This window comes from Rhinatrema bivittatum, chromosome 4 (genome assembly GCF_901001135.1).
Source record: "Rhinatrema bivittatum chromosome 4, aRhiBiv1.1, whole genome shotgun sequence".
Classification (NCBI taxonomy): domain Eukaryota; kingdom Metazoa; phylum Chordata; class Amphibia; order Gymnophiona; family Rhinatrematidae; genus Rhinatrema; species Rhinatrema bivittatum.
This window is the reverse complement of record NC_042618.1, coordinates 338,948,097-338,960,668: the sequence shown is the minus strand read 5'-3', so window position 1 is coordinate 338,960,668 and position 12,572 is coordinate 338,948,097. Positions and strand designations below refer to the sequence as shown.

Genomic DNA, 12,572 nt, shown 5'->3' with positions numbered 1-12,572 from the left:
CATGTAAAGAGAATTCCAAGTTGTGGCATGGCAAATTTTGACCATGGGGACAGCTCACAGATGAGCCACCGATGTCGCTATGGCCTGCACAGAGTGAAATTTGATGCAGCCTGTCAGCTGAAGGCCCGCTTGCGCATAGCAGAAGGTGATATAGTCCGCCAGCCAGTTGGATACGGTCTGTTTAACCACCATCATTCCCAGTCTATTGGTGTCAAAAGACACAAAGAACTGAGTGGACTGTCTGTGACTGCTGTGCAATCTAAATAGAAAGCCAAGGCTCTCTTGCAGTCCAGTGTATAAAGGGCCTGCTCCTCCGGGTGGGAATGAGGCCTGGGAAAGATGGTGGGTAAAACGATGGACTGGTTGATGTGGAAATCAATCACCACCTTAGGAAGGAACTTTGGGTGCATACGCAAGACCACACAATCGTGAAAAAACCTCGTGTTCGGCGGGTACCTAACCAGGGCCTGAAGCCTACTGACTCTACGAGCCGAAGTAACCGCCACTAGGAACATAACTTTCCAGGTGAGGAACTTCAGATCGCAGGAACGCAACAGCTCGAAGGGAGGCTGCATGCGCCGCGCCAGGACAATGTTGAGGACCCAGGACGCAACAGGAGGTTGAAGAGGGGGCTTCAATTGAAGCAGGCCCTTCATGAAGTGATCCACTGAAGGCTGGACTGATATGAGTGTGCCAGAGACACCTCGATGGTACGTACTAACAGAGCTAAGATGGACCCTGACTAAGCTGGTTTGAAGCCCAGACTCGGAAAGGTGCCACAATTAGTCCAACATTTTGGGTAGGGGGCATGTGAATGGATCCAAGCCATGCCCCGCACACCAGGTGGAGAAGAGTCTCCATTTCAAACCATAAGACTTCCTGGGAGACAGAGTCCAAAAGCTCCAGACCCTGAACAATTAGGCACTCAACATCCTCACCCATAAGGGCCAACGCCCAAAGGTTTGGATGGCGCAGGATGCCCTTGTTCTGAGTTATCAGATCGGGTACTGTCCCCAGCCGAATGGGGGCCGTGATCAACAGCTCCTGAAGAAGAGGGAACCAGACCTATATGGGCCAATAAGGCACCACGAGAATCATGGTCCCTCTGTCCTGTTGAAGCTTCAGGAGGGTCTTCAAGAGGAGAAGGAGAGGAGGATATACATATAGCAGACCCCTCCCCCAGTGAAGGGAGAAGGTATCGCAGGCCAGAGGACCGCTCCCCGGCAACAAGGAGCAGAAATTACCCACCTTGTGACTGTATCAGGAGGCGAAGAGGTCGACATCCGGGGTACCCCACCGACAAAAAAGTCTGGCCACTACCTCCGGATTCAGGGACCGCTCTTGTAGCTGAAAGGAGCAGCACAGCTGGTCTGCCAGCACGTTCAAAGCCCCAGGTAGGTACGTCACTCGTAGTAACATCCCCTGAGAGGGGGCCCAGGACCATACCTGCACTGTCTCGCGACAGAGAAGGAACAAGGCCGTGCCTTCCTGTTTGTTGATATACCACACTGCAACCTGGTTGGCCGTCCTGATCAGGATTTTCTTGTGGGACAACCGGTCCCTGAATACCCATAGGGTGTAGCGGATTGCTCGAAGCTCCAAAAGGTTTATTTGGCAATGCGCTTTATGAGCGGTCCAGAGACCCTGCATGTGGAGGCTGTCCACATGGGCTCCCCAGCACTGAGGGGAGGTATCGGTGGTGAAGACCACTTAAGGCGGAACAACCTGGAAGGGAATTCCCTGCTCCAGGTTGGAAAGGTTCTCCCACCAGGACAGAATTGCCCCCAGAGGCTCCATGACAGAGAGGAATCTCAAGATCCTAGGAGGCTTGCTGCCACTGTGCCCCCAAGATCCATTGAGCCCTTCGCACGCACAAGCGGGCGAGAGGGGTAATGTGGACCAAGGCCACCATGTGGCCCAACAAACCAAGCAGAAGGCGGGCAGTGACATGCTGGCTGCTGCTCACAAAACCTGCCAATGAGGTGATGGCGAGAGCCCGATCTCAGGGCAAAAATAACTTTTGCTTGCAGTGTCCAGCCTGGCTCCTATAAATTCCAGCTGAGGAGATGTGCAGAGATGAGACTTCAGGTAGTTGATCACGAACCCCAAGGGTTGCAGAGTTCGAACTGTCCTGATTAGCGCCCCTTTGCAGGAATCACTCTCGATTAACCAGTTGTTTAGGTGTGGGAGGACATGCACCGCATGATGGAGGCACATAGCCACCACCACTAGGCATTTGGTGAATACATGAGGGGCTGAGGCCAACCCAAAAGACAGTACCTTGTACTGGTAACCAGCCTTCCCCACCACAAAGCGGAGGTATTTTCTGTGGCCAGGGAAGATGGCTATATGAGCGTAAACCTCTTTGAGATTGAGGGAGCAGAGCCAGTGTCCTCTTTTGAGGAGGGGTATCAGCGTGCCCAGAGAGATCATCTTGAACTTCTCTCTTCTGGAGAAACTTGTTCAACGCCCTGAGGTCGAGAATGGGGTACGGACCACAGTTTCTCTTCGGAATGAGGAAATACCTTGAATAGAACCCTCAGCCCTGCTGAGGGAGAGGAACAGGCTCTACTGCTCCTGCCGAGAGAAGGGTAGAGAGTTCTGTCTGAATATGATCAGCTGGGTGGACAAACCCCATGAAAGCAAATTCTGTTGCTGCTACGGCAGGCTCTCTGCGAGATCCTGGACTCAATTTCCACAGGTTCCGGTTGTACTGGGTCATATACAACTGGTAGGCGGCAATACGGGCGATGAGCATAGTACCCTAAAAGACCTTTCTGCCCAGAGCATTGAGCTCCCTATGCTCTTGCTCCACAGGGGCAGAGGTGTGGGTATGGGAGCACCTGGCCTTTTTAAGGGCGGACTCCACTACCACTGACTGGTGAGGGAGGTGCCGTCTCTCGAATCCCATGGCCTGCCGTACCAAATAGGTGGCATCCGCCTTCCTATTGACAATAGAAATGGAGATCGGGTGCTCCCACATCCGAAGGAGGAGATCCTTAAAGATGTCATGGATGGGAACTGCCACAAACTCCTTAGGGGCTTCGACAAACTGCAGCACTTCCAGCATCTAATGTCGCGCATCCTCCTCTGTAAGCAGTTGGAAGAGGATAACCATCGACTATGGCCCTGACGAACCCTGCAAAGGAAAGATCCTATGGGGGAGACTGACACTGTTCCTCTTGTGGGGAAGGTTCGGAGAGGGAGTCACCCAAATATTCGGACGAAGACTCCGAGGAATCGTACCCCCATGGGTTATAAGGGCCTTCCTCCTACCGTCATCACGGCGCAGGCAAGGCCTGTGGGGGAGTCTAGCCCTGGGCTCCGAGGGCTTCGGCGGCAACGAGGGAATCGACAGTTCCCCCGGCATTGGGAGAACAGAGTCCTCGGGAACGCGACACCAGCCGCGTCTTCCTCTGAGGAGGATCCAATTATAGAGATCACTCCCGAGAGGGGCATCAGTGGCCGCTGGGGAACCGAAAGTCTCTCGGGCACCAGTTGCGTCGATAGGGTGCCTAACAAGATGTCCAGATGCTCAAGCAGAGGTGCCAGAATAGGCAGCTGAGGCTCTGGCACCAGCATGGGGACCAGTAGACAAGCTGCTCGATGCTCCGTAGAGCTCTGAGCACCGCAGTCTGCACCCTGCGGTCCAACTCCTTCTGAAAGTCCGGTGAGGTGAGGACGCGGCGTCACCGGCTCTTCCTAGGTTCTCCAAGGAGGCATGGTGCCTGGCACCAATATCGGTGGGAAATGCCTGGAACTCCCAGGTATGTCAGAGGATGGGGCCTCCAAGGCACAGGATCACTTCGGTGGTGGTACGGCAGCACCAGAACTGGAGCCATGTGCCGACAATGACCGGTGTCACTGCTTGCGGGATCTCCCTCTGTGCTCGGCCCGGTCCTTCCCCGGTGCCGAGGAAGTGGAGGATCCCGATGTCCTGGAAACTGGTGAGATCAAAGATGACTGTTCACTGTTCCCTCAATCCTTCAAAGACACAAAAGGAGTAGCAGTGAAAGGGAGCATATCGAGGGGCTCCCCTCGCCTCCTGGCATTGATGGAGCCAAATTTTTGGAACTGAAAAATTTCTCCATCTTGTCGAGGCGCGCTTGACGGCCTTTGGGGGTCATCTGGTCACATGGCTGACACCCTCGGACGTTGTGCAAAGCCCCCAGGCAGAGGATGCAAACCTCATGCAGATCCGTGATGGTCATAGTCCGCAGGCACTGGGGGCACCAACGAAAGGCGGACGATGCCATGCAAAAATACCCGACGTGTGGTTGATGACCAGCAGCCACCGAGTAACAGGACGCAAGGAATCGACCGCGGAGAAGCAAGAAGAAAGGGTTAACCTACTGCACCAAGGAGGCACAGACTGCGAAGGGGGACCAGATGATGGAACAGAGAAAAAAAAAAAAATCACTTTTTAAACAGAAAAGGCAAAAATGAAGCAGAGCTCCACAAACTGCGAGGCAACTGCACCGTGGATAAAGAGAGACTGAAGGGGGACCTTGCGAGGATGTGCGGATAGTGGCATGCTCAATGTGCTAGTCAAAGCTTCTAGAAACTTTGACAAGTTTTCCGTGCCAGACTCCATTGGATGATATCACCCACATGTGAGGATTACCATCCCTGCTTGTCCTAGGAGAATAGCTATATACATCAGCTGGTGATCAACATATACAATAGTTTCTGAAGAATGGAAAAGAATAATAAGACAGATATTAGTCACTTACAGTTGAGTAAAATGAGACACAAAGCTGTAAAATGGACTTGTTCAACAATATACCCACTAACCTATGCAGGGAACTGCCAATGTCTCCTACCTGCCAAACTCTGCTCCAGCCATCTCACCTGTTTGAACTGTTCGGGACCAGCCAGACAGCAAAATTGCTTACCTTGTAATAGGTGTTATCCCAGGACAGCAGGATGTAGTCCTCACATATGGGTGACATCAATAATGGAGCCCTATGTACGGAAAACTTCTCTCAAAGTTTCTATGAAACTTTTGAATGGCACCGGAGTGCCTACTGAGCATGCCCAGCATGCTATGATATTCCCTGCCACAGGGGTCTCTCCTCAGTCTTGTATTGTAGCAATGAGCGTTAGCCAAAAATAAAATAATAAACGTATGAGGCCCAACTCCGCGGGGTGGCGGGTGGGTTTCGTGAGGACTACATCCTGCTGTCCTGGGATAACACCTATTACAAGGTAAGCAATTTTGCTTTATCCCAGGACAAGCAGGATGCTAGTCCTCACATATGGGTGATTAGCAAGCTAGAGGCTGATTCATTTTGTGCTGAAATGACCGTAAGGTATTGTTATTGAAATGAATCAGTCGAAATCACAGCAGGTTGGATGTAGAAGGAGTTGGGATTACACTGGAAACAAGTTCTTTAAGACGGATTGTCCATAGGCTGAATCTTGTCTTCCCTCTTTGTCTAAGCAGTAGTGAGCTGCAAAGGTATGAAGAGAACTCCATGTTGCTGCTTTACAAATGTCCAGAATAGGTACAGAGCGAAGGTGTGCTACTGAAGTTGACATCGCTCTGACTGAGTGTGCTTTTACTCGCCCTTGAAGAGTAAGGCCTGCTTTTTCATAACAAAATTGTATGCAATCTGCTAGCCAGTTTGACAGAGTATGCTTACCCACTGCTTTACCTGGCTTGTTTGGATCATAGGATACAAACAGTTGACTGGATTTTCTTTGGGCTGTAGTGCGGTTTAAATAGAAGGAGAGCGCACGCTTACAGTCCAAGGTATGTAGGGCTCTTTCACCTTGATGGGAATGAGGCCTAGGAAAGAATGTAGGTAAAACTATTGATTGATTTAAGTGAAATTCTGTAACAACCTTAGGAAGGAACTTTGGATGTGTCCGGAGGACTACCCTGTCATGTAAGAACTTCGTAAAAGGCTCGTATGTGACTAGTGCTTGCAATTCACTGACCCTTCTGGCCGAAGTGATGGCTATAAGAAATACCGTTTTCCATGTAAGGTATTTAAGGTCACAGGTACTTATGGGCTCAAAGGGAGAACGCATAAGTCTAGTGAGTACTACGTTCAGATCCCATTGTATACTCAGGGAATGAACTGGAGGTTTAATGTGAGCTAGGCCTCTCATGAATTTAGTGACGAGAGGCTGTGTAGAGATAGGAGCGTCGTCCAGCTTATTATGGTAAGCTGAGATTGCACTTAAGTGTACCCGTACCGATGATGTCTTAAGACCAGAGTCTGAAAGATGGTAAAGGTAATCTAGTAGTGATGTAGTGGGGCAAGTGAAAGGATTTAAATCCTGCTGAGTGCACCACAGCGTAAACCGTTTCCATTTGTAGGAATAATTCTTTCTAGTGGAAGGTTTACGTGCAGCTATAAGTACTTGAGATATAGCGGATGGAAGGTTGAATTGCTGTAATATTAAGCTTTCAACATCCATGCTGTCAGGGACAGGGATTGAAGGTTGGGATGGCGCAACTGACCCTGTTCCTGAGTTATGAGATTGGGAGCTACTCCCAGGCGAATTGGATCCCTGACTGAAAGATCCAGTAGTGTGGGGAACCATACTTGTCGAGGCCAATATGGGGCTATGAGTATCATAGTCCCCTTGTCCTGTTTTAGCTTCACTAGTGTTTTGGTTAGGAGCGGTATCGGAGGATACGCGTATAACAGGCCTGAGCTCCAATGGCGAGCAAATGCGTCCTTTGGCAGGCTGTTCTGCTGTCGGAGTAGAGAGCAGTAATTGTTCACTTTGTAGTTGAGCTGGGATGCAAAGAGATCTATCATCGGTTGGCCCCAGCGCTGGAAGATTTTGGATGCTATTGTTGGATCCAAGGACCACTCGTGCGGTTGGAACTGACGACTGAGGCGATCCGCCACTGTGTTGTGGATGCCCGCTAGGTAGGTGGCCCGTAAAAGAATTGCATGTGTCAGGGCCCAGTCCCAGATCTGTGCTGCTTCTTGACAAAGGAGGTACGATCCTGTCCCTCCTTGTTTGTTGATGTACCACATTGCAACTGTGTTGTCCGTCTGGATTAAGACAGTCTTGTGTGATAGGCAGTCTGAATGCATGCAGCGCATAACGTATAGCTCGAAGCTCTAGGAAGTTTATCTGAAAAGTAGCTTCGAGTCGTGTCCACTTGCCCTGTGTCTTTAGATGACCAATATGTGCTCCCCAGCCTAAGGTGGATGCATCTGTAGTCAACGTCACTTGTGGCACTGGCTGCTGAAAAGGTAGACCTTTGAGCAGGTTGGGCATTAGCGTCCACCAGAGAAGTGCGGCTTTGAGCTCTGGTGTGATGTAAACAGGAGTGGACATTGGTTGAGTGGCTTGTATCCACTGTGTTTTGAGTGTCCATTGTAGAAGTCGCATGGTCAGTCTGGCCATGGGAGTTACATGAACCGTGGAAGCCATGTGCCCTAGAAGAATGAGGCACTGGTGAGCCGTCACCTTGAATCGGTTGCGGAGCTGGTGAGTTAAGAGGACAAGTGTCTGAGCACGGTCTTTTGGTAGAAAAGCGGTCGCTAGCGTAGTGTTTAGCTCTGCACCTATAAACTGTAGTAGATGAGTTGGTGACAGATGGGATTTCTGGTAATTGATGAGAAATCCCAAGGAATGAAGGACTTGGATGGTGAGCTTGAGGGACGCGACGGCACCTTCTTTTGAATGACTTTTGATGAGCCAATCGTCTAGATAAGGAAACACGTGCACCTTTTGTTTGTGTAGGTGTGCCACTGCTGCAGCCATGCATTTTGTGAACACTCTGGGTGCTGATGCTAGTCCGAATGGCAGCACCCTGTATTGAAAATGCTGATCTGGTACTTGAAACCGCAGGTACTGGCGATGCGGAGGGTAGATGGGGATGTGAGCGTAGGCATCTTGAAGATCCAGAGAGCAGAGCCAATCTCCCCTTTGAAGAAGAGGCAGAATGGAGCCTAGGGATACCATTCTGAATTTTTCTTTCTTGAGAAATTTGTTGAGATTCCTGAGGTCTAGGATAGGACGAAGGCCTCCTGTTTTCTTTGGAATGAGGAAATATCGGGAGTAGAATCCTCTGCCCTTCTGAGGACCAGGAACTGGTTCTATGGCCCTGATTCTCAGAAGGGTGGATAATTCTGTTTGAAGAATTATGGAGTGTTGATTTATTGAATGAGAGTGAAGTGGTGGATTCTCCATAGGGGTAGTTGAGAAATCCAACCTGTAACCGTGGGTCGTGATGGATAACACCCACTGGTCGGTGGTGATGGAGGCCCAATTGCTGAGAAAATGTTGAATGTGGCCTCCTACAGGTGTTTCGGGGAACGGATTTATGCTGCTGCTCTCTGGGGTTGTTCAGAAACCAGACGTGGCTGTTGTTTGTGGAGGCGGCTGAGGCCTCTGCTGCCTTTGCCTAGGCTGCTGGCGCTGTGTTGGACGGCTAGGCCTCTGTCTACCTGCTGGGGGGTAGTATCTTCGTTGGTGATAATAAGGCCTTCGAGTGTCTCTTCTCGGAAATTTTCTGGAAGAGGCCTGCGACTCCTGAGGCTGAGACGACAATTGCTTCAAAGTCTCTGAATGATCCTTAAGTGTCGCTACCGCTTCCTTTATTTTGTCTCCGAAGAGATTATCCCCCAAGCATGGTAGATCAGAGAGATGATCCTGGACTTCTGGGCGAAGATCCGATGCTTTTAGCCATGCCCATCGTCGTGCAGCTATAGCTGATGCGGACAACCTTGCTGCTGTCTCAAAACAGTCGTAAGTGGCCCTGACTTCGTGTTTCCCCGAGTCAAGGCCTTTATGTACTAACGCTTGAAATGCCTCTTGGTATTGATCCGGTAAGGCCAGAGAAAGTTCCTGTACTTGCTTCCAAAGGTTTCTTTGGTATTGGTTCATGTACAGCTGGTAAGCTGTAATCTTCGATACCAGCATGGAACCCTGGAAAACTTTCCTGCCGAGGTTGTCCAACAACCTACTATCCTTTCCCGGCGGCACTGAAGCATGGGATTTCTGTCTCTTCGCCTTCTTTTGGGCGGACTCTACCACCACTGACTGGTGGGGCAGTTGTGGCCTTTGGAATCCCGGAGTTGGCTGCACTAAATAAGTGGCCTCAGCTCTCTTATTGATCGGGGAGACCGAACTTGGATGCTCCCAGATTCTTTGTTGAAGTTCCTGTAAGACTTCATGCACTGGGATTGCTAACATCTCCTTCGGTGGGTCTACGAACTGTAAGACTTCCAAAGTCTTCTGTCTTTGATCCACCTCTGTTTGTATAGGGAATGGGATGGTATCAGCCATTTCCCTAACAAAGTTCGTGAAGGAAAGATCCTCTGGTGGAGACTTCCTGTGATCCTCAGTTGGAGATGGCTCCGAGAATAAATCTTCCTCCGAAGAGTATTCTGAATGGGAATCATCCGATTCCTGCTGAGGCTTAGGATAAGGTGCTGATGGTCCTACAGGTGAATGTGGCCTAGGGGGCCTTGGCACCCCTGAAGGGCCTGGAAGTGGATCTTGCGGTGGTTGCCTTGTCAGGATTCCCAGTAGTGTGTCCAGTTTGTTGAAAACTGGGTGCGAAATGGGAACATCCTCCCGAGGAACCGGTGTTGGCATCGGCCTTCCTGGTGAGGGCACCGGCATGGGCATCGGCACCGAGGACGGAATCAGGTAACGGTGAATCCACCGGGGTTGGAATCGATGTCGGTTCCCGCGGCATCGTCGATGACCCCGGAATCGTTAGTGCAGAGATGGGCATCGATGGATGTGGAATCGGCATCGATGGCGGTCTTGCGTCTCGAAGAGCCTGTTGCACCGCTTGACGAATGAGTATGTCAAGTTCCACACGCACAGCTGGTGAAAACAGAGCAGCTGTGGAGGGAGGCGGTGTTGGCGATGCAGATTCCTCCTCAGGGCCCTGAGGAGGTTCGGAACCCGGCACCGATATCGGTGGGGATCGCCCATCAGTAGGCCTTGGAGCCTCTGCTTCCGTCCGGGTTTTCTTAGCAGGGGAGGCCGTACCTGTGTTAGTGTCTCCGGACACCGACTCCCGCCGTCGTCGATGTCGATGGCGATGCTTCTCAGGCTGTTTGTCGCTTCCTGAAGTGGATGCCTTCGATGAAATCGACGGGGTTGGAGTGGAAGCGTCCCCCGCAGCCGGAAGTTTCTTTTTTAATAGTAACTGCCGAACCGAGGCCGATGGCGAAGACTGGGCCAACGTCGACGGTCTTGGCAGCAGCTGGACTGAAAAGAGCTGCTCCATCCTTTCGGCCCTCAGTCGTCGACCTTTCATGGTCATTTCAGCACAGGATGAACACGCTTGGATGTTGTGATCCTTGCCGAGGCAAAGAACACACTCACCATGCGGATCAGTAATAGACATTGTTCTATTACAATTCGGGCATTTTTTGAACCCGGAGGCCATGGCGCCGGACAGCCGTCGACGGCGAACCCGAATTTTATCGTTCCCAGCCGGGAATCGAAAGAGAAAAAAAGTTACCAGCCGGTAACAAATGGGAAAAACCCTTCGATGGATAAAAATTTATTTGAAATTTTCCGATTTTTTGTGGAGATGAAATTTCACCTCAGACTCCAATCAAACCGCGAGGCTAACCGCTTCGCGGAAAAAAGAAGACTGAGGAGAGACCCCTGTGGCAGGGAATATCATAGCATGCTGGGCATGCTCAGTAGGCACTCCGGTGCCATTCAAAAGTTTCATAGAAACTTTGAGAGAAGTTTTCCGTACATAGGGCTCCATTATTGATGTCACCCATATGTGAGGACTAGCATCCTGCTTGTCCTGGGATAACATACGTTTCAAACCAAGAAATGGCTGACGTAGCTCCAAGTACATAGAAGAGAGCTGGATGTCCACCATGAAAACAGTGTGAAAAAAAGTGTCCAATGTCTCAACAAGCCCCTGGAAGGCCCAAGGACCCACAATTCTGAACCACAGTCTTAACCACAAAACTCTTTCCTCCTTACCGTTTGATCTTCTGAACCAGAATATTGTTTCTGCAGATCCATTGACCAGGCTGACTTTGAAATTGTCTTTTCCTATCTAAGACTGCATTAAAATAAGAATCTAATTTAAAAAAATGCAACCCTCTATAGGTCAAACAGTTACATACAGGGCCAGCTCTAGGCTAACTAGCACACTGTGCAAAAAAATGTTGGCACCCCTATTCCCCTTTGGCGGTGGCAGCTCCAGTACAGGACTTCCTCTTTTAGTAGTGACAGTAGCTCCAGCACAGTATTCTCCTCTATATTTTATTCTTGCTCGGTATCTCCCTCTCTCTAACCCCCCCCCCCCCACACACACACACACACACACCACCATTATCTTTCCATCCCCAACCCTCGCTCTTTCCTCCTGCATGTAAGAGAGTATGGAGATAGGGTGTCTGCAGAGTGGCACCTCCTCATACTTTGCGCCTTATGTGACTACACACCCAAAATGCCAACTCTGGTAATACATTTCTTCTGAAACCAAAATCCAGCGTTTTGAGATTAACCAATAGTAGCATGCATCAGGTACCTTTTAAACCAGTATATCTCTTCTGGGTCTGAAATGCCATGCTCTCTTATTTTCATCACCATTTGTGAGCTCTTCTTGACAGCGACCTCATAGCGCTCACTACGCGAGAGGAAATTTGCATCTTCATGCTGAAAATCAGGATCATTCAAAACCAAGTTTTCTATGGGGACAAGAGAAAACAAGAGTGTATCAGACTAAACTATTAAAACAGTAGGAAGAAAGGAGAATTTCCTTACCTGCTATTTAGGTTTCTCGAAGTCCCACCATAATAGCCCTGGCCATGAGACATATCCTCCCTTCCAGCAGATGGCAACAAATTCATGCAAATTCTGGCTACATGATTATACAGTTGCCTCCTGCTTATAAAATCTCTCTCAGCCGCAAAATTTACTGAGTGTTGTTTGGTTAATAATATTCATTACATAGAGTAAAATAATCGGGCATTCCTATAAAATGTAAGATCCCTCCATGAATAAATTTTATACATAATTCAGGGCAGGCGGTCTGGACTATTATGGGGAAACCAAATTGTTCTCTCTCTCTCTCAAGTGTTTCCATAATTGCCCAGATCATCATTACAATAGCCTGCGATGCTGTTGGGAGGGAACACATTGTTACTTGCCACTGTAGAAAAATCCTTTTTATTCATTTTTTTTTTTTTTTTTTTTTACAAATAACTGTCTTTGGATTTACTTATTATACTGACAAAGCCTTAAACATGCATGCTAAGCTGGTCAAGTAGCTGCCACACATAGTTTTATGGAAGCAAATGATCATTCTACCTAGGATTTATCCTGCAAAATGGCATTCAAAATGACATTCTGGAATACATCAACTCTCCTAGAAAATATACAGTAAACAATTACGCTCTAAAAATGCATTTATTAAAAAAAAAAAAAAAAAACTTTCCTGAAAAGATTTATATAATAGGATCCACTGATTAGCCTCTCTGCATCTTTTGGAAGGAAGGATCTCTTATTGTCTCAGCTATTAGGGAAATTATCAAAAGTACCCATTAGACTCATATGCAAATAGTGTCCAATGCAATGACTGCAATAGAGTCTGCTTTCCTTCA

The 12,572-nt window shown here is 49.1% G+C and overlaps 1 protein-coding gene across 2 annotated transcripts in view; it reads right to left on the bottom strand.

Moving 5' to 3' along the window:
* The window catches only part of ACOX1 (acyl-CoA oxidase 1), a 91,418-nt gene that overhangs the window by 62,694 nt on the left and 16,152 nt on the right, over positions 1-12,572 (bottom strand). For both annotated transcript variants that reach the window (XM_029600468.1, XM_029600469.1), the window contains exon 2: positions 11,498-11,657. In XM_029600468.1, coding sequence (XP_029456328.1) covers positions 11,498-11,657 — 160 coding nt within the window. The remainder of the gene's footprint in view (positions 1-11,497; positions 11,658-12,572) is intronic.